Below are 27,639 nucleotides of genomic sequence, written 5' to 3'. Positions count from 1 at the left end.
ACAAGCTCCATCATATCTTACAGAACTCATAGTTCTGTAGTATCCCATTAGATCACTTCGCTCTGTTATCCCAGGACTATGTGGTTCCCAGAGTCTGTAAAAGTAGAATGGGAGGCAGAGCCTTCAGCCACCAGGCTCCTCACCTCTGGAACCAGCTCCCGGTTTGTGTCAGGGAGGTAGACACACTCTCTACATTTACATTAAGACTCAAAACCTTCCTCTTTGATAAAGCTTATAGTTAGAACTGCTCAGTTGTTTACTGAACCATCTCTTAGTTATGCTGCCATAGGCCTAGACTGTTGGGGGAACTCCCATCATGCACTCAGCATCTCCCATTCTCTCTGTCCCCCATGTGCTTGCTCATTGCGGGAAATGTTGTGTTTTTCTGTAATATTGTGAGGTCTTGGCCTTACTATGTCAAGGGCCATGATAATGTATGTTGTTATTTGGTGGTATACAAAAAAAGTGAATTGAATTAAATGATTCAATATTTTGAGATACATTTATTTAGCTGTAGGACGTAAATGTCGGAATTATCATTTTTTTTAAATGCTTGAAACATGTGTTCATGTGTAATGAGTCTAGAAATATATTAAATTTACTTTCTCAAATAACTGATGAAAAATATTGAACTTTTCACGGTATTCAAATTTTTTGAGTTGCACCTGTACACATGATACTTCAGTGCAATGCAAAGAAAAAATAGTCAAAGCTTTAAATCATGGACAGTGTATGAGAGTTATGAACTGCTCGGTTTTTAACAGTGATTGATATACTTTGGATTTTTCCTATTAAACGGCAATAACTGTCATCTTTAGAATCCCTTCAATATATTTACTGGGTCGACAATTATTTAAGTTGTGTTTGTCCTTTGTGACTGCAAATTATGATTTTTTTTTTGCATGATTTAGTAGTTTGAGAGTTAACTGATTGTGCACACATTATCAAACATTCTAACCATGATACCTGCTGGCTTAACTGCAAGTGCAGCATATCAAACTATCTTAATCTTTATGTCCATTCTCTCACTGAGAAGACTGGTAGCTTCTACTAATTCTGTCAGCGAATTCACAACACCTGGGGCCTGCACTATGAAGAGAGTCCAACATACCCAGGATATGATATGATATAATTTTAGCACTTTGAGATTGCTTTTAGCAATGAAAAGTGCTCTATAAAGGAAATTTATTATTATTATTATTATTATCATTATTATTATTATTATTATTGTTATTATTATTATTATTATTATTATTATTATTATTATGATGTTTTCGTTATCTGGCTTAAATAAACTTAACATTGGCTTTCCTGATATAGTGTACTACGAAGCTGGATATCAACTGTCTCTGTTATCCCTGGGTTTTCATACCGGCCATGAATTTGTACATGTGAAAGAGGCAGAATCGTTATCACAACTGTTATCATCAGAACCATGAATAAAGTTTTTAATATCGAACTTTACCTGCTCCGGAGCAGGTAAGCCATTCAGCAGAAGTTATCATGGGGATTTAGTCCAGTAAGAAGTGAACCCGCTTCTTAGTACAGAGAGTTAAACCTGAAGTTACCTCAATAACCGCAAATCCTGCTTTGTAGTACAGGCCCCTGGTCAATGTGAAATGTGTTCTATTGCTTTATGGTGAGGTTTACTGAAAATAGTTACTGAGAAGGCAAAAGCTGTCACAAAGTAAAAAAAATAATAATTCCAGAATGAAAAACATCTGATTAAATGTGGTCTGCATGTGACATGAATATTCCTTTTGAAGTTAGTAACATGCATTCAAAAAAAATTCACAATGTAAATACAGATTTTCAAAATGAAGCATTATGTACATACAATGAAAGGTACAATTTACAAACTTGATACATTCTATAGTTTGCTAAATGGTCATTAAATTGCAGCAAGATGCATTACAACAACAGTGAAATATGTTTACAACATTTCTCATTGATGAAAAAATGAACAATATACAGAATTTTCAAGAGGAGAGGTTTACTGTACAATCAGACTAATATTAATGTGTATGAAATTCTTATTTTGAAGTTCTGCCCTCTGGTAACCAAGTTAATGTTATGTTTGTATCTGTCTGTCTTTCTGTCCATCCGTGCAGCCAAAAATCCATCCATCTGTGATTTATCCATCAACCCATCCATCTATCCATCTATCAGTCTACCTAGCTATCCATTCATCATTCATCCATCAACCCACCCACAAGTTGCAGCATCAATGCATCTATTCTTCCATCCATGAATCCAGCATTCATCATCCACCTAATCAAACATCTATTCAGCATCCATCCATTCATTTTTTTAAATTGCTTAACAAGGCCAGGTTGTTTAAACCCTGACTTGTCTTCAAAGACTTAGTTACATACTCTAGCTTTATCAAAGAGAAACTAAGTCTCACATTTGGACATGTATTCAATCACCAGATGAATATTTATCCTTCTTATTTCCTGTCAGTTTCTTATTTTTATTTAATTATTAATGACCTACAGATTAACTGCAAATCAAGAGAGGTGTCTTCTAAACATTTAAGATTATGAACCCTTTGGGCTCCCCGCTGCGACATGATGTGCCATCAGGGCTGTTTCAGATTTCTCAGTTAATAGAATTCTGTCTCTCAATAGAAAAACAATACAATGTTGTAAAGCCTCTGACAATGATGTACAACAATACAGCAGTCATAGAGAAAATCTTTACACATTTACCATAATAGCCTCCTAGCATTCAATGAACAGTGCTATTTTCCTCTAAAGAGGTGAAGCCTATTAGCTGATGTTAGGAAACAACCCAGATGCTTCTCGCAAGGGAAGAAGCATTTCCCTGAAAAAACACTTGCAGGAAACAGCCTAACATTTCCCCGAAGTTTCTCACAACATACAGTACAGTATGTTCTCCAAAAGCGTGCTAGTGAAAAACCCATTGTGTGTAGACGAGTCCAAGTAGCATAACATGTCAGAGAGATTAATGTTTTTCCAAACACATGATTTACACCAGCACTCCATCCATCTGAGGAAGTGATGGGCTACAGTAATGCTTAATTCATCACTGACTGAATTATTTCAGATTTTTCAGTAGTTGTACACCTGACACAGTCACAAGCTGCACCATCAATACATTTTACTATGTATGAAAGGGGATAACAGCTCTGCCGTTCCACTCAACTCTATAGTTCATTATAGCCTCTTTAAGCTAATTTTTTTGGTTGTTTTGGTTGTTTTAGTCCTTTAGCTCTCATCAACCTTGTTTCTGGATGCAGCAGGAAGCTGCTTTAGGCTAACAAGCTGCTACACAAGCACAACACCTTGCTTGGCACCAGAAGTATAGACAAACATAGTTCTCTGTCTCTACACAGAAAATATACCCAGTTAAATAGCTCAAAAGCTTTGTGAAAACTAAAACACAACAAGGAGGGGTTAACATGTGACTTACATTAGTCAGGTTACCAGAAACAACTGAACTTCAATGTAACTAAATTTCTGCTCGATGTTTGAGTATGTGCTAAAATGTTAGCATTATCAACTTTATAAGGCAGTTTCTGCCCCCAAGAAACAAACAAATATAATATAATACAAGTTATTTCCAGACATAGTAAATCATATTTTTTTTTTCTCCTGCAGTGCACAGAGAAGAAAATCTGCGTTATGAATTCATATATGAAAGGAATATATCTTTTAACCTCTTACAGCAATTAATATAGATAATTTGCAAATCTACAGGGGGGTGAAAAAAGGGCATGTTGAGATAATATACAGCATCAGATGTAATGTAATGACATTATGTAGGTGCTATATCAGTGCGATGAAAGGCAAGCAGGACATCTTGTAGGTTCCTCTGGAGACTGCAGCTCCTGTGGAAAGTCTATAGTTTGAGCCTGAAGTAGCAAAAGCAGCTGAAGCGATGCAGCGAAGGCAGAACCTGGTCACTAAGAGACTTCCATCAGGGCAGGGTAGCAGCAAAACAGGGCACCATGCCAAGGCCTGCTCACAATCAGCACATTGAGTTGATCACTTTTTCTTATAGTTATAAAAGTCCAAATTGGGATCTGACACTTCAGGTATCCAGCCACAGCATTTTCTATAGTATTAATCTGAATTTATCCACCTTTGGAGGTAAATGTCAGTATCCACATCAGTTAAAATACTTACATGGCTTTCCCACAGTGGCATTCAGTCCTATTAAGTTTCAAGCTTTTGGACACTTTGCTGAGAGTCGTTAAAAACCAAAAAAACTGTTGTTTAAAAAAAACCCAGACCATATTAGTGGTAGTTTTTCTACTACTGGTAGAAAAAAAGAATCGTTGATGATACTTAAGTCCAGCTTAGGAAGTAACTATTGAAAAACTATAGTTAGAGCTACCATTCATGTTTGTGATCCAATAAAATCCATCTTAATGAACTACAATGTCAGATATTTTCAGCTGCTGTCCTGAGACACGTTTCCCCACGTTCTGGCTTCATTTTCTTCCAGGTCGGAGAGAGCTGCAGTACACAGATCACTGAAGATATCTGTGAAAACACAAAAGGTTCATGTCAGCTTCAACTTCAATTACTATCTTGCATCTTATTATATAACATACTGTTTAAGAAGGGGATGCACAGCTCGGAATAATGTGGCAAAAAACCAAACAATGACTCACACAGTATACAAGACACAAGCAGTATACAACAAAACTGAGTACACCCCTGTGCAAAATCACTTACTTTATTAAATGATTCAAAACTGTCCTCAAAAGGCCTCAAAGAGCAACCCCACTGCAACAAAAGTGAAAAAAACATCCAATTAAGCCTAATTGCATGAAGAAGGTTATAAAATGCACTATGGCTGTTAAGGAACTGCCTGGACAAACAACCAACAAGATTTCATGAAGATGAGAGGGGATACAAGAGCAACGGCAGGTGACTGAACATAAGCGAAGACACAGTTGCAGCAGTGTTTAGGAGGTAATGGAATAAAAGGAGACATATTATGCTCATATTCAGGGTCATAATTTAAATTGGGTAATTACTTGAGAAGGTTTAGATGCTTTAATGTTCAGAAAACGCATGTTTCCTCATACTGTCCATTCCTGCAGATCCCTTTTTCAGCCTGTCTGAATCGCTTGGTCTTAGCTCCTGTCTCTATGAGGCCCCCCTCCCAATGAAGCCCAGATTGGTTAACCACTTGAATCCCATTTAGGAAATGTCGGCCTCTGTTCTCCCTGTACCTAGCTTTGTTAGGGGCATGTCCCACTAGCTAGACGTGTCTTATGCAGCTTATGCCGAGTTCACACGAGACTATTTTCCACTGCCACACAAATTCTGGAGCACACAGACAAAAACTACAAATAGGAGGAAATCAGCATTAAATCAAGGTTTGTAAATCAGCACTCGATCGCCATTTGTGAACTACCAACAAATCGATCAAAGCCGACATCTGCCTGATATCTAGCAGGATAAATATCTGATCATGTCGGTGAGCCCAAATCATGTAGCGTGTACTGTGTTGTGACTGGCAGTGAGTGCATCGACTACTACCTCAATGGCGTCGACATACAGCAGCCAATGACAGCGCAAGTCAACAAGGGCTGAGCGGAAACATCACTTTCTGTGTGCGTTTCGTGAAAAAGCTACTTGGAGACCAGAGACACTTGTTGAGGATTTAGCCTGGTGAAGGATTGTGTAGTGTGTGACCCCTTGACCCTGATAAGTCACCTAGTGTGAACAGCACAACGACTGCAAGCCTCGCTTTTACAAGACAGCAAGTCCTGCAGTATGAACGGTACAGCAATATTATGACTTTGAAAATCGTGGGTACGAGGCATTAAGCATGACAATGAACCACAAAAATACAGAAATCTAAAAGGAAGAATATAGTCCCCAGACTAGAATCGATAAATCACCTCTTAGTATTTTTAAGAAGTCTTTGTAAGACTGACATCATCCATGTAGAGGAATATGTCAACAAAAATAACGCCTTACATATGAATATTAAAAAATAACAGAATGGGATTTCACTAATGAAGTTTGTACTGACTTTTGTTGCTGTTGGTTCTTAGATGTGGGCCTTTCATTAAAGTTTAAATGGTCAAAACATTTGATGTTTTTTTTCAAATAATCAGGATTTGCAATTACTTAACATTTCATTCATTTGGATATTGACCAGGGTTGTACTCAGTTTAGTTGTATACCGTAAAAGTGAAGCATTCTGTATCTGTCAGCAGGTAAAGTGCATAAAGAATTATAGGGAATGCAGCCATGGGCAGTCACCAAAGAACAGGTGAGCAGAGCTTTCTTGAATAAACCCTACTTACCAACATATACAGGAAACTACTAGGGTACTGTAATTGTCTCCTCCTTAAATATTAGACAAAAAAAGCCAACACACCTGGCCCCACTAAATCTCAGAAAAACTCACAATAAAAAGAGATGAAAGGGATCAAGTGAGACAAGTGGATGAATCATTGATTAGATAAGGGGTGAGAGAGTTTCGTAACAAGACAAGCAAAGCCATGACAAACGCTTCATGGATCAGCCATCAAGCCGGTGAAGAGAGGGGACAATGGAGCCGGGATAATGGATAGGCAGAATGAGAACAGAGCTCAACCTCCGTGTGAGATCCAGAGTGTAAAGGTATGAGTGAGTATATGGAGCCACTGGTTCGGGATGTATTTGTGTGCTCTGTAAATTCCAATTTGACTGTCCTAAAAGAGTAACTTAACTGTTATACTCGATAAACCTGTATCCTATTTGCAAAAGTAACATTAACGTCTAATACTACTACACTGTTATAACTATTTTTCTATGAAATGTGGCAAATGTAGTTTTCATTTGACCTACTTAATTTTCTGTACTTGATGGCTCTGAATAGTCAGTGAGTAATGAAAATAAGAATGGGCCAAAATTTCCTTCAATTCATAATGTTCGTAGAGTTCTATATTATGTTACTGGATATTTCAGTTGTTCCTAACCATTGCAGTGATAGATGACTAGTCCTGTTATGTTTTTCTAATGCAGTTACGTATCAATTGTACTGATGATTAAACCCAAAGATCACATTTTAAGGTCTACGGAAAAAAACAAGACTTTCTGAGGCCTGAATGCCCCAAATTATTCCTCTAGCTTTGCTTCTCCTGATATGAGAGCACACACTCTTTATTCAAAATGAGGAACCAAAGATATGATTACAAATCTCAAAATACAGTCTTTCTTTCCAGGTCCACTCCTAGGCACACAGAGAGAGAGAGAGAGAGAGAGAGAGAGAGAGAGAGAGAGAGAGAGAGATCATGGGCAGAGGGTGGGAAAGGGAATATGCCTCAATCTTGACATCATGCTCCGATTATTCAACTCAACAAGGAAAAGCTTTTCCGGCCCCATCCGCTCCATCCTCCCATCCAACCTGAATCCTGTCCAACAGACCCTCCCTCTCCCAGTGCAGCGGCTTGCCCAAGCCCGCCCAATCCCTGGGCACACGGCACAACTGGCGAGTGAGAGAGTGAAGTAGCAAATTACCAAGTTGGAGTAAAGGAGGGGAAGGAAGGAGTGGGTGGGCGAGTGAGTGTGTTACAGCCAGGCGGGTTAGACAGAGGAATCAGTGTTGTTACTTCATGAGTGACCTCGTTCAGGTGCTGTTTGCAGAGGACTGGATGGAGCCAGACCGGTCTCCTCTGTTAAAAGGTTCTTGACAAGCCTAGAAACACATAGTGCAGGGGAGGGTCTTCACTCTCTCACAGGACAAAAGTAAGAACAGTAACACTTTACAGCTCACACAGGTTCTTTATTCCCCACAAGGGAAATGCTATGCAACAGTAGCCATTTATATATATATTTGACACAACTATCCTAACAAGAGAGATGTGACTGTAATTCAAGAGGCAAATAATCCATAATGCTGAATTCTCACAAACTTTTTAAGTGTCTGACGAGAGATAGTTATTTACTCATTGAATGCATAAAATTGAATGCATAAAAACAGCAATTTCTATAACTATGTGGATATGTCCTTCCCTTTTTCCCCAAAAGCAAAGAATTTAAATAAAAAAACACACACACACCAGATGATTCCCTCCCTTTTCCATCACCCATCTCTTCTTCTATCACTGATAGTGTTGTGGTTTGGACATTTTTATACAAGACTCAGTAAAGTTTACAGCCGGCCTTACTGTTGTTGCATTGCTCTGTGTACTGTGATGCTGTTGTAAGGTTGTCAAGACCCCAAGACCCCCCAGCAGAATCACCAGGTAAAACCAGGGAAACAAAAAGGAGCACAAAGACAGACCACAGACACACAGAAAAGACTGACAGAGGACTGTAAGAGGACTGGGACCACAGAGACACAAGTTAAACACATCGGGGCGGGACAGACAATCAAAAGAGGAAGAAACTACAGAAAGACAGGAAGCAAAACAATTAACAGACACACAAGGTACAGTAAAATAGATAAAATAAAACATGAAATAAAAAGTTCACGAAAAAAAAAGTTCAAAAGAGTCACTCAAGACAGAGGCAGCTAAAAACATACAAGGGATGGCCGTTATAATAAGGTCCCACTATGTTCTGTTGCGCTGATCATTGTCACTGAATACCAAGTCATGACCTGAGGAAACATTTAATATTGATGTAAATCTTAGGCTGGTATGGGTTTATCTTTGTCTGCTGCGAGTGGTCCAGATCATTCTATCTAGCTGAGCCACCAGCATCACTTCGCCCTCTGAAAAGTTTACTTTTAGGATGTAGGAAGTTCGCAGACAGACTCTGGTTTCACACCAGACCAAAGTAATTCTGTCTTTATTCTGTTCATACTGTGACTTGACAGGACTTGATCGGATGTGCTAATGTCTTCTCAGTCCTAATACCACACACTGTCAAGAGATTGCCCACATGGACTGGGACAGGAACAGAGTGTGTGTGTGTGTGTGTGTGTGTGTGTGTGTGTGTGTGTGTGTGTGTGTGTGTGTGTGTGTGTGTGTGTGTGTGTGTGCGTGTGTGTGTGTGGGTGTGTGTGTGTGTGTGTGAGTAGTTTTTTAGGAAGAATATTACCTATTGTGTTTAGGGAAAAAACATTAGTGTGTGCATGCACACGTGCGCACGCATACACACACACACACACATGGAATATTTGCCCTGAATGCAACCCCAAAACATGAACACATGCATTCAGCAGCATACAGTTCATCAGTCACATTCTGTTGAGCTCTGCACAGTTGCACATTAACTTTGATCCAAAGAAAAAGAGAGTGAATTCTTCATTTTACTCAAGTCAGGAGCAGAGACACATGCAAGTGAGACTTTTTAGCAGCAAAAACCCACAGATGCAGTTGACAGGAGACTTTTTTTTAGGGTTGAAATATGCATGGGCTGATGCATTAATGAGAATATTTTACAAAGCAAGTCAAGCTTGCATGAGACAGATACACTCTTTCAGCTTTGGATTCCAGAGACCATTTCTCTATAAAGACAGAAGCCACTATTTCCCTGGCAAGCCGAAGGGATAGATGGCAGGCATGTGGTAAATTAAATGTTAATTTATACTTTAATCTGAAGCCATTGTGTTTTTTAAATGCCTCCCTTGATTTCGCAATATACCATTAGTCAGACCAAACTCAAGGTAGACTTTTAATCAAGGACGCCATGGTATGCAGCTGATAACAATGGAAGAAGAGGATAGGCTTTCCTTGTGCAAACAATCCAACATAATGGCTGTGCCCATCTGAAGGGTAATGTTCAATATTTCTTGATAGTGTGTCAGAGAGTCTGGATTCATCTCAGATTCTAGGCTGAATTTTATGGCACTGTTGTGTTGCTTTGCATTATATCATAACATCCATACATGGATTTTGAAATCCAGTTATGCTCTTCGGGTTCGTGGGATGCTGGTAGAAGTGGCAGTGCTGTTAGGGTCATTTGAGCCGGTTTCTACTGAAACATTGATAATATAATGGTCCACTGAGCTGTCCCATGAGACATGACCAGAACAAAGCTGTGGGTGGTTGATAAGGTAGTCGACAAATGATAATGAGTCAGTGAATACTTTGCCATGTGGCCTGCACTTTCTGTTGCAACAACAGCTCACCCACCAATCAACCACCACCCCTGAGAACTAAGAAATTTTAACATGATCATGATTATAAACCAGATACTAGCATTTTTAGACGATCAAAAGATGGCGATTTTACCCTGCCTGATATTCAGCAGTTTGCATATTGATATGCACCTCTTTACATCAGATTGAACTGTAACCCCTCTTTTTCAAAAACCGTGATAGTGAAAAACTGTAAGGAAAATTTTAAAGACGCTTTCAGCTGCACAACTGCTGTGACAGCTGTTTCAAACCGGTCGTAGGAATAAACTCAAGTTATGATTTCTGCATATGTTTTTTTGCCATTTTTTTGTTTAGATAAATTTACATTTTTTCTTATTTTTTTAATTATGTTTTGGTATGGGAGGTAAAGGAGGTAGAAAATAGCTTATATGCTTGTAGCCAGGGTATAAGATAACAAGATTAGCTTGGTGCGTGACCAAAAACATGCAATTTTCACAAATTTTGACATGTCACAGTAGAAAAAACTTAAACAAAATTGAAGCAACATAATACAACTATTTTACTTTAAAATGAAAGCTTAGAAGTCATTTTGATGACACTGACTTGTAATAAGGAGAACGGTGCTTAAATTCCCACTCCATGACCCAATCACATTCGTTCTTGTACTGTTACTTTAGTGAGCAGGTACGATCATGAGTAATGGAGAACAGCAGATCAGTTGGTAGAAGAGAGACTGAGCGGATGGGTTCAGATGGGTTGCGTGTGGGTTTCTTTAAAAGAGGATTCACTCTGGCTGTTTTAAGTGTGTTGGGAAAGTAACCAGTTGTTAGAGAGGTAACGATGAGGTGGATGAGGAAGCAATAAACAATAAGAAGGTGAGTTGGGGGGTGGAAAGTGACCAAGGATAGTACTTCACTGGGAGGGAGTGATGAAAAGCGAATAGGGAAGGAGATGAGAAGGACGGTATAGGACAGGCAGTGTCAGTAGGAGGGTCAGGAAATCAGGAGCGATTGTCATCTATTTTGCAAAGTAGTTTACAAAGTCATTTGGAAGAAGGGAGGAGGAAGGCGGGGGAGCGATGGGATCGAGGAGGGTAGAGAAATGGAAAAAGTTTTTTGTGGTTGGAGAAGGAAGACTGAATTTTAGATTCAAAGAAAGAGCTTTTAGCAGCAGATAAGGAGGCAGAGAAAGAGGAAATAAGAGATTCATAGGCCAGAAGATCCTCAAGGCACTTGGATTTGCACCATTGTCATTCAGGTGCTCGCAGGCAGCAGCTGACAACCATGGAGCTGGATGGGTTGGGAAAGCCCTCTGAGAGGTTAGAGGCCAGAGAAGAGGACAAGGTAGAGAGAAGAATGTCTGTGGCAGAGTCAGGAGGCAAGAGTTAGAAGGAGTCAGGTGAGGGGAGAGCTGATAGGACAGATGAACCAAGAGAGGAGGGAGACAGGGATCGAAGGTTGCGGTAGACAGGGACAGTATGAGTGGAAGAGGGAGGGTTGGCAGTTTGAGAGAGGGGAAGAGAGTAGGATATGAAGAAGTGGTCAGAGACATGGAGAGGAGTGACAGAGAGCTCCTTGGTTAAGCAGTTTCTGGCGAATATGAGATCAAGTCGGTTACCAGCTTTGTGAGTTGGGCGGAGGGAGAGAGTGAGACAGCGAAAGAGGAGCTGCTGAAAAGCTGAGATGTTAACTTCTGGGATGTTAGACATGAGGGTGTTCAATTCCTCCAAGAAATCCCCAAAAGGGCCTGGTCGGTGGTAGAGTAGATGGTATTTAATTTCTCCGGGTGGGTTACAGAAACAGTGTGAAGTTCGAAGGATGAAGGAGTAAAGTGCGGAAGGGGTAAAGAGAGAATTTCCAAAGTAGCAGTAGCCAGTAAACACAGGAAGCAGTCCTCTCCTCAGTCCTCATGTTATTCAAGACACCTGTGGATGGAGTGAAGACGAGACCAATCAAGATGCAAGAAAACACAGTAAAACAGATGGATTCCATGTTCAGCAGCGGCTGGTGCTCATATATTATAGCGGGCTTTGGGCACTCCAGCCAACAGAAAACAATGCCGCAGTAGTGAACACAATTCAAAGATAATAGGCTATAAACAGTGTGTTTACAAAGTTGTTTGGAAGAAGGGAGGTGGGGGAGCGGGGGGATCGAGGAGTGTACATAAAAGTTTTTTGGGGTGTGAGACTATAACCAGGCTATAACCTGTGTGTGTGACAAAGAAGCATGTTAAACATGCGTGCCGCTGACTAACTCAAGAAAACAGTAGTGGGCTGCAGAGTAGAGCAGTTGTGCAGGATTCATTCCTGCCCCAATGAGCCTTTATCTGCGTTTATTGCAGTTCTTATCTTTGACCACTGGGTGATATGATAAATCTGCCACTGGCAGTGGGGTTTGGAACCTGGCGTAGCCAGACTAATACTCAAATACATAATAGTCTGGAACATAATAGTCTGGGTTGGAGGTTGGCATCAGCGGACCAGAGGCAATGGGTAGGGGTGTGGCAATGGAGGAGGTCAGAGCAGTGGGGAGGGGCCAGGTTGTTGAGGGCTTTGAAGGTGATGAGTAGTATTTTCAAATCAATCCGTTATTTGATTGGGAGCCAGTGGAGGTCGTGGAAGACAGGGGTGATGTGGTCAGAGCGGCGGTTGGAGGTGAACATACGGACATCAGAATTCTGAACATATTGAAGCTTATTGAGGATGCTGTTTGATGAGCTCCATAGGATGGAGTTGCAGTAATGAAGTCGGGATGAAATGAATGTGTGGACCAGAGATTCGGGGGCTGAGAATGTTAGGGAGGGACAGAGACGAGCAATGTTCCTGAGGTGGTAGAAGGCTGTTTTGGTAATCTGGTTAACATGGGGGAGGAATGAGAGGGTGGGTTCAAGGATGATGCTTAGGTTGGGGGTGTAATTGGAGGGGTTGACGAACCATCAATGTTTAGGGAGAAATCCCAGGTGGAGTGGGTGAGGGAGTTTGGGCTGATAATGCGGATTTCTGATTTATTGCAGTTTAGTTTAAGAAAGTTATGTTGCATCCAGGTTTTGACATCAGTGAGAGTGGTATGGGTGGCTACAGAGATGGTCTTGGTGGAGAGGTTGAGCTGAGTGTCTTCGGCGTAGCAGTGAAAACAAAGGCCATGTTGGCATTTTTTTTCAAATATGCATAATGGTGTCACCCTTTTAAGTGGTGTAGTTAGCGGGATGACCCATCTCTTCTTCCATCGCCATCCACTGTTGCTTTATTGCTTCGTGTACTGTGAGGCTGCTCTTAGGTTGTCAAGATCCAAAATGCTGACTCCACATTGGCCTTCATTGTAGTGCTGGGCAATAAAACGATGACGATAATTATCTCAAAATAACTCCCCCTCGAAATTTAAGACAAGTCAATATAGCTGCGATAGAGCTAATTCCGTCCATGTTTTGACAGAAAACACGAACAGCCAATGATACTGAGAAATGCGCCGTGCCGAACCAATCATGTGGCTGGAATAGAGTTACAGACACGTCAAGTTTGGTTCACGCACACAGCACAGAGTGGAGAAGCAGCTGGCGGCAACTCTGTTTATGTTTGGGCTTCTGCAGCGTGCTCATCAATCCATAAGGAGTGAAGCGAGATAAAAGAGAGAATGACGACAGGAAATGTTAACTCGAGTGACAGTGTTACCGAAGAAGATGTCCCGACGTACACAGAACGAGGCTCAAAAGACGCAATAATAATAATAATAATAATAATACAGCACATTTATCATGTATTTTATCATCAACTTCTCACAAAAAATTAAGCAAAATTAACTTTAAATATTATATCTTTACATCTCACAATGTTTAAGCTTGAGAGAAATAGTGATTTGACTTATATCGTGATATATATTGATTTCGATCAATACGAAAAAAATTATCGTGATAAGAATTTTTATTAATAATTTTTGATCCAGACATGTCATATGAGTCATGTGCAAACACTTGCAAATACTGAGCAGATGATTTACGTTAAGATTCTAGAAAGTTAATAAAAATGACTACTTCATTTTGCCTTGTAATATAACTATATTATAACGTCAACCCTGCTCCTGAGAACTGCCATGTCACTCATGCTTATCACGTGTTTGCTACGTTAGCTAACATAGCAAATTGAAAGGTTAGCTCTAGAGAATCTTTCTGCAGCTCAGCAGACGACATATGCAGGGGTGGATTGAATTTGTTGAATGTTGATTTCACACTAGGCACGCACGCACACATAGACACACAGACACACACACACACACACACACACACACAGACTGGATGGGACCTGTTGTTTGGGATCCAGTAAGCCAGACTGCAGACTGGACTCACCATCAACATTACCAAGGACAAGGCAGTAACTGTACAGTCATTCATGTCTCTGCAACATTATAATGTGATGGACTTGCTTTCTGATACAGTGCTCATATTTATAATCAGTCTGCATAAATATGTAGAAACACAATTCACACGAGCACAAAATGTGAAGACTCCTGGGGGGTGGCTGTGGCTCAGGAGGAAGAGACGGCCGTCCACTAACCTTTAGGTTAGCGGTTTGATCCCTGCTTCCCCCAGTCCGCATGCCGATGTGTCCTTGGGCAAGACACTTAACCCTAAATTGCCTCTGGAGGCTCTTCCAGTAGTATATGAATGCGACAGAAAAAGCGCAGTAAATAGCAGCGCTGTATGAATGTGTGTGAATGGGACTGAAGTGGTCAACTAGAAAGACTAAAAAGTGCTTTATAAATACAGTCCATTTACCTGTAATACTGTGCTGAACACATTTTTAAAGAATTAACAAGTTATTAGTAAAGTTACCCCATTTTGTGTTAATTTGTTCATTTTCAGTGGCCTGTCTGTAAGGGCATAAATCCTGGGCACGTGGCCCATCTCCAACCTTTCCATATTCGTTCCTAAGCAACTTTGATTGGGGTTTAGCACAAAAATTCCGTGAATGATGGATGATACTGTGAAATTTATGGATGCTATAACTGGGTTTAATACTGTTTTTGCCAGCTGCCCACAACTGGTCTCTTTGTCCACTCATTCCTTTTTCCTAACAAGCTTCAGCCAATCATGGGAAAAGGGTATACAGAAATGACCAAACCGAGTCTTTAATAAAAATAATAACATTCAGTGATATGAGAACAATTCTCAAAGTGAGAGAAAGTTTTCTGCAAAGAATGCTCAGGTAATTATAGTTTAATGAGGGCACACAGAGTGAATGAGATGCTCAACATGAGTGCCCCAAATAAAGCATATTGCAGCAAGTTTATTTTTGCGATTCTCACTCTTGCACTAGGAACAGACTGGGAAGTTGGGTGTTCTCGCACCTATATTTGGAAACCTGAAGTGTTTGAACTGGCGGACGGGGACCCACTTAGCCAGAGATTGAAGCAAGGTGCTAAGTCAGGGAGAGAGGCAATCAAACCACAGAAACAGTGAGCGGGCTGGAACAGGCTTCCTGAAGTCCTACAGTGATGAGCAATGAAACTCACCAGTGTCCGTTCTTAGATTCCTCCAGAAACTGGGCCAGGTCACCCGTCTCCTGGGAGATGTCCCGTGCTTCATGAGACTCATAAATCACCTGCACCTGGAAACGACTGCTGTCACCCTGCAGAAAAAAAGTGACAGAGTCAAAATCTGAATTTAGCCAATTCTATTTTGGATATGGCTCCAGGCTGGTGAAATATCAGGATTCACCAAACCTCAATGCAACAATAGCTCCTCTATTGTAAATGACCCACACTTGGTCAACTCCTGGTTAAGATGACAAATGTCACCAGTGACAGGTTGTAAGGGCTAGTGCAAATTAATGTTAATATAGTAATCTGATTTGTTCCCTTTTAAATTTAGACTATCAAGCAATGCTTTATTGAACTGGCAAAGTTTTGGAGTGGAAGCTGGATGCTTGACTGTTTAAAAAAAATGGACACTGACCCCCACCCAGAAAATAATAAAGCAAATAGACTTTGCCTGCAGGCAGCCTCCCTCCCCTGCTCTCTCTCTGTGTGTGTGTGTGTATGGGCTGCCGCCTCCTGCAGTGTGTCTAATACTAGTGAGGCGAGCTGCCCTCGCCCCTGGCTCACACAGAGAGGCAGAGAAAGACATATCTCTTGCATTGGGGAATAGGGAAATACGTAGACGAGTGGATTAAATTATGTGCAAGGGCAATCCCGCGCTGAATTGTAGGCCCTGCTCCCTACATCCAGTCTGTAACTAGTAAACTCATGTTACGTTATTACACATTAACTTTAGCGAACAATAGTGGACATTTCAGAATGACCTCAGGTTCACTGACTTCACTTTCAACAATAAACACATGAACCGTCAAGTCATCAAATTAACTTTACACACTAGAATAAGACACCACTGAAGTTTAAAGAAACTTGAAAGTGAGTCGGATCTTCCTCTCACATGTTTGTCGCCAGCATGAAAGAAACGGAAACGCTGACAAGCTTCTGTGCTGCGTTAAAGTGAACTCTTAAATTTTTTTTAAAATCAGAAAACAAAAAAATTGAAACTGAAAGGGAACGCCGTTCCTTCCCAACTTTAACTCCCGAACGCTGTTTCCCCCACTGAATATAAGTGTAATAGTTTCTCTCCTTTGGCTTATTTTTGTCATTGTTTACATAAAACTACAAAGTAACTTCATGGGATTTGCAAGGATTCATATTTTGGAATGTACTCTGTACAGTGTTCAGTCTAAATGAGGTTTGTGATTACATCCAGACAACACAGAACACCTCACTCATTCTTTGTTGTCTTCAAGTTGTAGCCAAAGGTGAAAGTTGCAATTTTCTCCCTGCTGATAAACAACCATTTGAAATTGCCATCTATCGCATGGTGCAACTAGAATCACCACCATGTGGCAGTTTACCTCTGCTCACCAGTCAAGTTACAGGTAATATGGTCACAATCTTTACATCATTTTATCTTATGAGACATTTGTGTATAATTTTGTCATCATTTGCATGTGAATCTTTGAGGTATGGCATTTATTTTTTTTTTAAAATCTGGTCATCCTTGAGTCTAAGTTAATGTTTGTTTGAGAGGTAAAGAGATTCCTGAGTTTGCATGCATGAGAGTCGCTGGTGCAGGTGCATAAATATTTAGACTCTTTAAAAGAGTGTGTGCATGTGTTCACTGCTAATATTCTTTGTGTGTGTTACTTGTGTGCCTTTGTGGCTATCCACTGCACCACACACAGATTATAATGAATCTGGAAAGCCTGACATGCCCAGAAGACCTTTGTAGCTATAATCTTCCCCCTCTTTCGTCTCTCCTCCCTCGTTTTTTAAATGTCAATTTGTCAGTGCCCGCTGCTAACAAGACACACGTCAATGGGCAATAATTAAGCAGCGGAGGGTTCCTCTGTAAAGCAGTTTGGATTGGGATTTAGTAGAAAGGAGGGGAATGTGAAGAATGAGTGGAGAGGAAATGAAGGGTGAGAGGAGATGGAGAATGATGATCGCGGAACGCAATGATTTATGCCCAAAGCTGACGTAACTCAGTAGGATGAGAATGGGTTGGGTTGGGTTGAGATACATTTAGAGCGACCACATTTTGACATTGTTGAGTGGTACTGAAATCCTGTCTTGTTTTGTTAATTTTCATTCTTACAACATATTCTAAGAAAGTCTGCCCAATAATAGGTGACATCCAGGTTAAACTCTCTTACACTTTCTAGTCAAAGTGAGCAACAATGTTAAAAGTTACATACATTTTTATTGTTGCCTTCCTCTTCTGAAGAGTTGGAGGATTCCTCTGCACTGGAGGGGATTGTCTCAAAGTCCTCTGTGTCCATGGAAGGTAGACGCCGCTGTGTCCAGCCTGAGGAGAATTCATGAACATCATTACTCTGTTGAATAATTTGCAATACTGACGTTGCTGACTTTAAAGAATACTTTGAGGGAGGAGTTCCTGATGATATGAAACATTCCGGCGATTAATGAATTTGAATTTGATCAATTGACCTGTGACAATATTAGGCTTTTAAAAGCAATAAAGAAAAAAATAAAGAAAAAAATCCTTGTCTTTATCTCAATTCCAATAAAGAATAAATAAGAGATTAATTTGTGATGGAAAATTTTATCAACCCCCCCAACATGATAATGAAGTATAAATCATGCTTATCTAGAATAGATTTTAATGAACTAATGTTTCCATTGATGTTTTGTACTTGTAACTGATACTGTGAATTCACTTACACCTTTATCTTATTGTAATCAAGGTCATAAAGCAAATACAGGTGATGATTCTAATGTATGGATCACTTCAACTACAACCCTCCACCAGCAATATGAGCAAACGACCCTCTGATCAGAGCCTTGGAGCTGATAAAGGATGAACGTGACTCAGAACATGCACCAGAAGGGTCCTCATATTCTGAAACATCCTCTACTTTCACTTCACTATTTTTATGAGGCTTCCACTCTTCTCCAAGGCCCTCTGAGAAGAAAGTGTTTTGTTCATACCGCTGTGGAGGAGTATAGTTGAAGTGTCCAATACAATGTGATGACAAGTTATTTTTTCAGTCCGGCTTTATGTGCAGGTGTGAGGGAAACAGTAACATTACTATTAAATGTTTCAACGGTTTTGCATTGCAAACATTGTGCAGGTTTCCAACACGAAAGAGGATAAACTGTCTTTAAGTTTCACTGTCTACTTGGGTTTAATTGACCTAAACATTGTATGAAGGCCATTAATGTGTGGGGGCATGTGTACTCCATTCATTTATTTACATTTACATGTTCATCGCAGAAAATAAGCCCACACTGTGGAGTTTTACACTTAAAAATGTCTTTGTATCATTTTCCTTTATTAAAAATGTTCATGTGTCAATTTGACCCAAACAATGCAAAAGCCATACAAGGCTTAAAACACTGAAGTTAATGATGGCAAATGATTGCCGACTGTGTCTAGGTCAAGCATTTACCTTGTGATTTAAATGGTGGTCATTGTAAAACATTCTTGGAAAACTTTGCTTGCAACAAGAAATAAATAAAAGCTTGATAAAGCCTCTGTGATTCTCACATAATCTGCCAACTGTGAAAAATTATTTTCACGTTTTTACTTTTTTTTGCTGTTGGTACATTTCTACAAAAAGAAAAAAGATTTTTCTTTATCTCTTATTGCAACTCCAACTGCTCAATTGGATAAAGATCAGGATTCAAAGCAGGCTACTTCAGAACAGTGCAATGTTTTTTTCTCATCCTTTCTTGGCGGCTTTTAGATGGATGATTTGGGTCATTACCCAGTTTGAGGAGCAATAAGCTGCAACTAAGAAAGCACTCTCCAACACTGGGCGGTGTGTTTCACTGGAGAATACCTTGATAATGATTTAATTGTCCCTGGGTCTCCTCCAGTGCAGGTAGTGCAATCTTCTTTGAAATATTCTTTCCTTTGCCCTCTGTGAACATTGAGCTGATATGACTTCACAAAAAAGCTCTCATTTTGTTTCATCTGTTCACCGGACATTTTCCCAGAAGATGTGGCTTGTCAATATTCATTTGAGCAACCTCCAGTCGCCTTTTGACGTTTTTCCTTCAAAAATGGGGCCTGGGTCTTTTCCCACTTCAGAAAGCCACAGATGGTACAACCACAAAGTGTCAGACCTCGACCTTTGAGGTCAGCTTGTATTTGTTGTGAAGTTTTCTCTGGTTCCTTTTCCACCATTCAAAATCTCCTTTTTGTCAATCTAGGGTCACTTTTCTGCATGTGGTCATCCCGACAACAATTGTAGCCTTTACCTTGACCATGATTGGAAATGATTTTCTTATTTCTTTTTTCCCTTCCGTTTTCCTTTCCCTTGTCCATCTTCAGTGTGGTGCTTACAATTATGAAGACAATCATCTGCTTGAAATAGCATTACAAGCCACCTGATTTGTCAACACTTGTGCGGGTTAAGAATAATTTTGTTCCTGCCATTTTAGAAGAACTCTGGATTCAGTTCTTTTTAACATCTTCTTTGTTTAATTTGATGGAAAACCAAAGTCATGCAGGCTTGCGTGACAAAAGACCTTTCAATTTTGGCACTTTTGAGGAAGAACAGAGCGTTATTTCAATGAGTGCCCTTAATGCAAGGGTAACAACACTTTTAGCAACATCTGTACTCAGGTGAAGTTATAATGTATGAAATTAAGTGGAAAATTAATCTATGTTCGATTCTCTTTCCCAATGTCTGCTGTCCCAGCCATGTAATGCACACTACTTCAAAACCAGTTCCCCATTTACCCCTCCTCCATCGTATCAAAACAAATGGGTGAAAAAATATATAACAATGGGATTCATGAGTGATCAGCAGAGTTGGCAATCAAGATCCCACAAAAGGGAGTTTTGTCTGTATTTCTTATAATATGAACAACTGTAGCTTATCCTTAGAGAGGCAATGACATCTAGTCACACTATTCACAGACATAAAACGATTAAATCAGGTATTAAATCAACTCTGTGTGTTGTTAATACAAGAGACACGCATGGTGGTAGTTTGTCTTCTTTGTACAGTCAAAAACATAAAACCATTAAATATTTGTATTGCTGTTACTGTCAAAGAAGCAGAAGGACTTTAAGCATTAAGCAGAGAAGCAGAATATACAATGGGTCAGTAATATATCTAGAAAAATATTGAAGTCATACATTTCTAAAAGAGAGAACTTGTGGTACAACAAATCCACCCTTGCAAACTGAGGCAATGGGGTTTATTGCAATGTCTCTTTTAAGTCTGTATGCTTATGATAATATGTAGATTTTTGGCAAAAATCCAATATACTTATTGCTAAGTCCAATTACAATTTAAAATTTTATCCGGTCATCCACTGCAGGAATTATACACAAAAGCAGGCGCGTTTGTGGTCTGATAAGGTCAATCCAACCATGTAACGATGTAGTTACCCGTAATTTTGTTTTTCCCCCCCATTAAATTACAACCTTAATCTCATATAATATACATATATACAATATATATATATATGTTTTTTTCTTTTAAATCGATGAATTAATCTTTGAAAATCTTGTCTTTCCATGTAAAATCACCACTTAAAATGAAAGTGAAATAAAACTGACATACTGCAAAATTTAATTCACACTATGCTTTGGATGGTCAATTGCACAATCGCCTCCTGTTGCCTCAAGACATTTTAAAACCAACACTTCATTCAGTGGTCATACGGGTGCAAGTGTCTTTGCTATTTGGCTGATGAATGAGAATATGACAACTGCATTGGTCTGAAACTGGCAGAGACCTTTGATAGAGCCCTTCGACTGTGCAGCTCATGGAACTACATGTTACATTCCAGCTAAGGTTTTGTAAAACTGTTTCTTTAAGAGCAATCTGAGGTTAGAAATCAATGTGCTACAGAAAGATGAAGAATTTACACATCAAAATCTCTAGTAAAATAAAATACACAAAACAAAAGTCTACCAAAAACAAACTCTATTTTCTCACCAACTTATCAACACATAAAACTGAAATCAATTCCACCACACAAGTCACTGTTGGAGATAGTCCTCCTATTACCTGGTTGGGAGGTGGATCTAGGGACTGCTGAGTTGCCGCCAGCAGCAATACCAGTGCTGCTTGTCATGCTCTGACGTTTTCCGGCTGCAGTCATAGCACCACGCAAAGTATCTGGAGGGAAGCCAAATGCTTTATACCATGCTTTTCATCATGATCACTCAATGACCACAACCCAAATCAAAATGTGAATGGTCTTGATAAATGAAATGGTATTCGGTTCATCAAGTCAAGAGGGCAGTGAAAATCTACTCATGCAGAAATCAACTATGATTTCGGCATACACACACACACCTAAATATTATATCTATCAATTTTTATTCAATTCTCATGCATTTTGAACTGCCATACTACAAATCACAACGAGTCAACACAGCAGGCAAGAAAGGAAATACAGAAAGTGATGAAAAACAAAAGAAAATGCGTGCACACACCACTCGTCCATCCAGAAATAAAAAAGTCACAAAATAAATTTGCCCTAATTAATCACAAAAAAGGCCCAGAATGCACATACCCTGTACACTACATGCAGCGACTTCAGAAAGTATGAAGACCCCTTCACGTTTTTGTACACTTTGTGATGTAGATTTTATTTTAACAACAGTAAAATTTATAAATGTGACCACCTATCTACACTAACTAACCCATTAGAAGGGCCTGAGTTATTTTCAATTTGTCTGCGTCTACAACACAATAAAGTCAGCAAAAGGTGGTCTTCACATGATCTGAAGCTACTGTACATGACATATCTTGGCCTGTTCATGTACCTTCATAACCAAATGGAGTGGGATCACTCTTTATCTCGTGTCTCTTGCTCTTTATACTAGAAGAGAGGGGACCTGGTCAGGGGAAATTGCATGGGAAAAATGAATTAATCAGATAATAATATTGTACTATTGTAAAGTTTTTGTAAAACTGTTTCTTTAAGAGCAATTTGAGGTTAGAAATCAATGTGCTACAGAAAGAAGAAGAATTTACACATCAAAATCTCTAGTAAAATAAAATACACAAAACAAAAGTCTACCCAAAACAAATTCTATTTTCTCACCAACTTATCAACACTTTTATTATTAATATATATATATATATATATATATATAATATTAATTTAACCCTGCCTTCTAAAAAAAATGTTTCCATACAAGTAAACTGCAAAATGTTTTGGGTAAAATGAAATTGTGACGAGGTAATGTTTTCTATAAACATAATAAAGTTGTTAATTTAAAATTTGGCAAGCCACAAATTCATTGATACTGAATGGATGAATAGATCAGTACAATGTTCAGACAACATTTTGATCTCCACCAAAATATCCATCCTTGTAGTACAATATCAACTTGGATAGATACATTTGGAAGAAATACACTTAGCATTTAACTTATAACAAAAATATGTTGCCTATGAATATTCCAGACAGCATTTTGGCCCAAAATCTATTTTCTGTTGCAGTACAGAAAAATAATTTATAGGAGTGTAAAATACAAGATACATAACACAGCATTACTCCAAAACATTCCTTTAAAAAGCCACTTTTAGTCATGTCATATATAAGCCTGAGCTTCAATCTTTTCTTGTAAAGGCTTTTTGTCACTCAGACACACCTAGGTGTCAATTATTGAAATGTTTGTTAGAATTTTATTCAGATCACTGAAAAAAGCCCAAATGCTCACACTTTAATTGTCATCTTGCACACAGCGAAACGCTAGAATTCATTTAGATTAACTGATAATTGATTTGTTTTTTGCAGTTAAACCTGTTTTTGCAGGTTATCTCCATGGCTTAACTTACAACCATGATAAGCATGGGAAAAGTGTGGCTCCCCACCAATTCACAGAGCAGCTCTAGTCCCATTATATTCATTATCTATTACATTGAATATAGAAATCATGATGCCTAGACAGCTTCATATAGTCAGTGCCCAATTACAAGAAAGTGAGATTGTCACTCTCACATGTGATAAATAAGTCACTTCCTGGACATTTTCCATGACAACTGAAAGTTTGTTCATAACTATTACTTGGTTTGAACCAGTGACTAAATATAGTTTGACCACAACGAAGCAACCCCTGGTGGCTGACTGAAGCATTGGTCATTTGTCCATGTTAGAAGATGGGTCATTGACCACAATAAAAGTGTTAATTGTTCTGATAAGTTTGGCTTTCAAACTGGTTCAAGCTGGTGTATCTCCGCAACCTAGGTATCTCTTCTTCAGTCCACAATCACTACTCCACAGACTCCAAATTACTGTATATCATCAGAGCAATGGCAGCACCCATATCCAAGATATTTTGGCATAATTTTGTACAGTGGGAGGAAGTAGAGACACATCATCTATCATCATCGTCATTGGTTAGAACTAATTGTTTTAACTTGAAAACAAACACTTCTGGAATAAAAAATGCTTTTCATTTAATGGCATTTAAATTGTATATTTACACATCACTTTTTGTGTATTGAACTTTGTGCAGTGCTATAGTCTCTTTGTATATATTCCTGGGTCCTACCTTTATGGATAAGTGACTGTGCATATAAACACAGTCACTTGTTTAAAGTTAAAGTTGAACAAAAAAGTTGGTCTGTTTTGTAATGGAAGTTTGTGTAATAATTTTCCTGTTCAACTTTGATATTCTTTTTCTGTAAAGAAGTTTGGAATCTAGAATAATAAAAAAAAAATCTTTGCAACATTACATTATCACCAAATTTCAGTAATAGCTTCAAAGCATAGTTTTTGACTGATCTCAGTTGTGATCAGTCAGCCATGATGGAGTAAGCCAACACAAGCAACATTAGAAACTAAGTGGAATTCAGCCAAAATTCACTTTTACAATTTACACCTGTTTTGCATTCTCTGATATTTTCACAGTGATCTTCTTTTTCAAAGACATTAAAATTGTATGTTTATTTTAAATTGATGTTGGGACTAAAGGCCAAATCTCCAAAAAGAGATTAGGAAAGTCAGTCCCACCAAAACCACCAACAGTAAATCTAATTACATTGTGGTACACTGTACATACAGTACAGCATAGGTACATAGGAGTAGCATGTTTTTGTTTCTATTTTTATTTCATTAAAGAAGATTTACAGTACAGAAGCCAATGTTTGACCTCCACTGAGCTCCCTCCGAACAGTGTGACCCGCAGCCTTCTTTACATCAGTCAACCTTTATTGAAGGAAGAAAATAAAACTAAAGAACAGACTTAGTAAAAGTAAAAGAAGTAGTTCTTCTGGTGTTTTAAATTCCTTTCATACCTTTGCCTGGTTCAGGATGAACCTCTCATCTGTATTCCTATGGTAATTTCCACTTTTGCTGCCACTCTGAATGTCACCCTGCGTTCCAAATGTCAGCTTATCAAAATTCTCATTTCCTGATGCTTTTACAAAAGAATATGTATGTCTACTCATTTGTGGCCATTTTTTCTTTAACATTGTTTTGATTCTCAGCAAATGCTTGACTTTCTCTATGCATCTCATAAATTTCGAGCAGAGCGGTAAATGGGGGGAAGGTAATAGGAAAATGCCTTTTTCCCCCCTCCCTCCCACCCACTCCACACATATACACACATACACACAGTTCTATCACCACAGATTCGGTTTCAGTCAGTGTTATGGTCATGACTGACATGAGAATGAATAAAATTGGCGTAGTGTGGCAACACATTGTTGTCACGTTTCTACCTTGAAATCAATATGTATATTAATTCCTGGTATTCATCATAGTAAAGTGTACTGCAGGAACCTTACGAAAGCAAGCACCATGTATATTAAAGATGAACTAAATTCACAATTTGACTTACTTTGACATACAATACAATGTGAACAAACGCAGCATTTTATTATCAGTTGTGTTGTAGAATAAGGACCACATTATTTTGCATGTAAACTGGCCCACGCTGACATTTGTCAGATAAGTTTGAAAGCTGTTTAATGTTTTACAGCTGACAAGCTAATTCGCTGTTTAGACAGCAAACTGAAGTTAGCAGTGCACTGTTTGCAGTTAAAAGAGAGACACGAGGTAGAAAGCTACTGTTGTTTGATGCTGAACGTCAACAGCTCTTTTTGTGTTGCTGTCTTTTTTTTTTTTTTAAGATTATTTTTTGGGGCTTTTTACGCCTTTAATTTGACAGGACAGCTAGGTGAGAAAGGGTGGAAGACGTGCAGAATATCGTCACAGGTCAAATTCGAACCCTGGACCTCTCCGTCGAGGCATGAACCTCAAAGTATATGTGTGCCTGCTCTATCCACTGAGCCATCCCGGCCACTTGTGTTGCTGTCTTAACTATCTGGCTCAACATCTGTAGTACTGTCAGGAGTACGAGTGATTGCATATGTATGATAATTTAACCGTTTGTACATAACAGCCACTGTCATGTTATGATTCTGCCCCCATGACCTCTGTTGACTCTTAAAGTCTTTTTGTTTTTCTTCATGGATGGCTATTCTTGCTTTAATTAACTCTTGTGGATTTTGATTTGATTATTCCCTTGTTGTACTTTTGCTTGTGTATCTGTTATATTAGTTTCTTGATCCCTTGATGTTGGTTCCTGTTTTATTTTGAAGTAATGTTCCTTGTGTTTCCGCACTTCCTGTTTCCCTCTCTTTTGTCTGTTCACTTTACTTTTCCTGTGTCTCCTGCCCCTGTGATTGTCTGCACCTGTCCCTATGCTGTTCTGTTCCATGATTCCTTTTGCTACAATCGTGGACACTGTAAGTTGGATTTTGTTTTACTTTACACTGTAAGTCTGTTTTGTTTTCTTTTCATTAAAACTATTTTCTAAATTCCCCTCTGCATTTGGGTCCAGTTCCTGCATAACCCTGTCACCTCTCACAGTTTTTCAGAGACTGATTTTCACAACTTCAAATAAATAATCAAATAAATAATCAAATAATTTTGTTTGTAAATATATGCTCATATTTCATGACCTTACAAAAATACCATGTTGTTTTTTTTGCAAACATGCTAGGATGCACATGTCCTTCTGTCCCTCCAGGATTTCATTGTCACCATTACCACAATTAAGACAAATTCAAGCAACCACTGTGAATTATGCGTTACCTTGCAATTTTACTGCAACCTTTCTGCAAACGTACCCAAACATCTTACTTTCCCTCAAGTTTTACCAATTAAAGCAATCTCCCATCCAAAATACTGAGCCTCACACACTAAACTCACTTGCTTGTTTCTGGTTGTAAAGATGAAGATACGATTGTGACACGACACATCTCACAGGAGCCAACAAAAATGACTGCTAAAGACCATGCAAAGCTTAAGCAGTCATTTTTCTCTGTTAACTTGAGGGTACCAGCACAAAATAAGTTTTATTGTGTTGGACTTTTCTTTGCATTATGATATTCTGAGGATTTTTATTTACCTTTTCATTCAGCATTGAACCAATGAATTAGCCAAAACACTGTAATAATTACACTTCCTAGAAAACACTGAAAGATCAATATGTGGAGGAAGGAAAACGGTGGACAGCTAATCAGGTACCTTTTGTGCGTCGTGTCGAGGAGGAGGCCAGAGAGGAGGTGAGAGAGAAGCGGCGGGAGACCTCCGCCTCCTTAGCAGCAGGCTCTACAGCCGGAGAGGAGTCAGGACACAGGAGGAATCAGGGAGACAAGAGATAGAGAGAGCCGAATGAAGTAATGGGAGAAAAAATTAAGAAGCAGAGGAGGATGGATAACAAGTTACATGAGAACAGAATAAAAGAAAGAAGTTTTACACCCAGTTTGACCCAACACACAATGATACTACCACTACACACTATATGTAGTGTTAAACAATTATCAAATGTTGCAAATTGCTTTAAATGAGATCCATTGAAAATATCAGCAGTTCTAACGAATTGAAAGAGGAAGCCACAAATGCATGAAATAATGTAAAGAAAATGTGGTCATGTGACAGCAGATGGTAGACAGGTGAAAGCAAAGAGAGAGAGGTGCGACCAAAAAACTTGGGGGGGGTGTGGAACAGCCCCAGCCCATTTATTTCACATGCCTACATGTCACTGACGTCAATATAGACGGTTGTCTATATATTGATGTTAACTGCAGGTTGGTCTCCGACTCTTTCCCTCTGCTGAGCTTGAACGCTGTGA

The 27,639-nt window shown here is 39.1% G+C and overlaps 1 protein-coding gene across 14 annotated transcripts in view; it reads right to left on the bottom strand.

Moving 5' to 3' along the window:
- Positions 1-483: 483 nt before the first annotated feature.
- mcf2l2 (MCF.2 cell line derived transforming sequence-like 2) overlaps positions 484-27,639 on the bottom strand; it is a 156,983-nt gene continuing 129,827 nt past the window's right edge. For 5 of the 14 annotated variants that reach the window (XM_047336872.1, XM_035647906.2, XM_035647895.2 and 2 more), the window contains 7 exons: positions 27,033-27,116; positions 22,312-22,383; positions 21,548-21,658; positions 17,753-17,862; positions 15,528-15,643; positions 7,598-7,671; positions 484-4,511 (listed from right to left, as the gene is read on the bottom strand). In XM_047336872.1, coding sequence (XP_047192828.1) covers positions 4,420-4,511; positions 7,598-7,671; positions 15,528-15,643; positions 17,753-17,862; positions 21,548-21,658; positions 22,312-22,383; positions 27,033-27,116 — 659 coding nt within the window. In that variant the 3' untranslated portion in view covers positions 484-4,419. Of the gene's footprint in view, positions 4,512-4,706; positions 4,758-7,597; positions 7,672-14,397; positions 15,434-15,527; positions 15,644-17,752; positions 17,863-21,547; positions 21,659-22,311; positions 22,384-27,032; positions 27,117-27,639 lie in introns of those variants that run through there. The other 9 variants (XM_035647899.2, XM_035647908.2, XM_035647909.2 and 6 more) reach the window with 7 other exon arrangements.

This window comes from Scophthalmus maximus, chromosome 13 (genome assembly GCF_022379125.1).
Source record: "Scophthalmus maximus strain ysfricsl-2021 chromosome 13, ASM2237912v1, whole genome shotgun sequence".
NCBI classification, from domain to species: domain Eukaryota; kingdom Metazoa; phylum Chordata; class Actinopteri; order Pleuronectiformes; family Scophthalmidae; genus Scophthalmus; species Scophthalmus maximus.
This window is presented reverse-complemented; position numbering and strand designations above follow the sequence as displayed.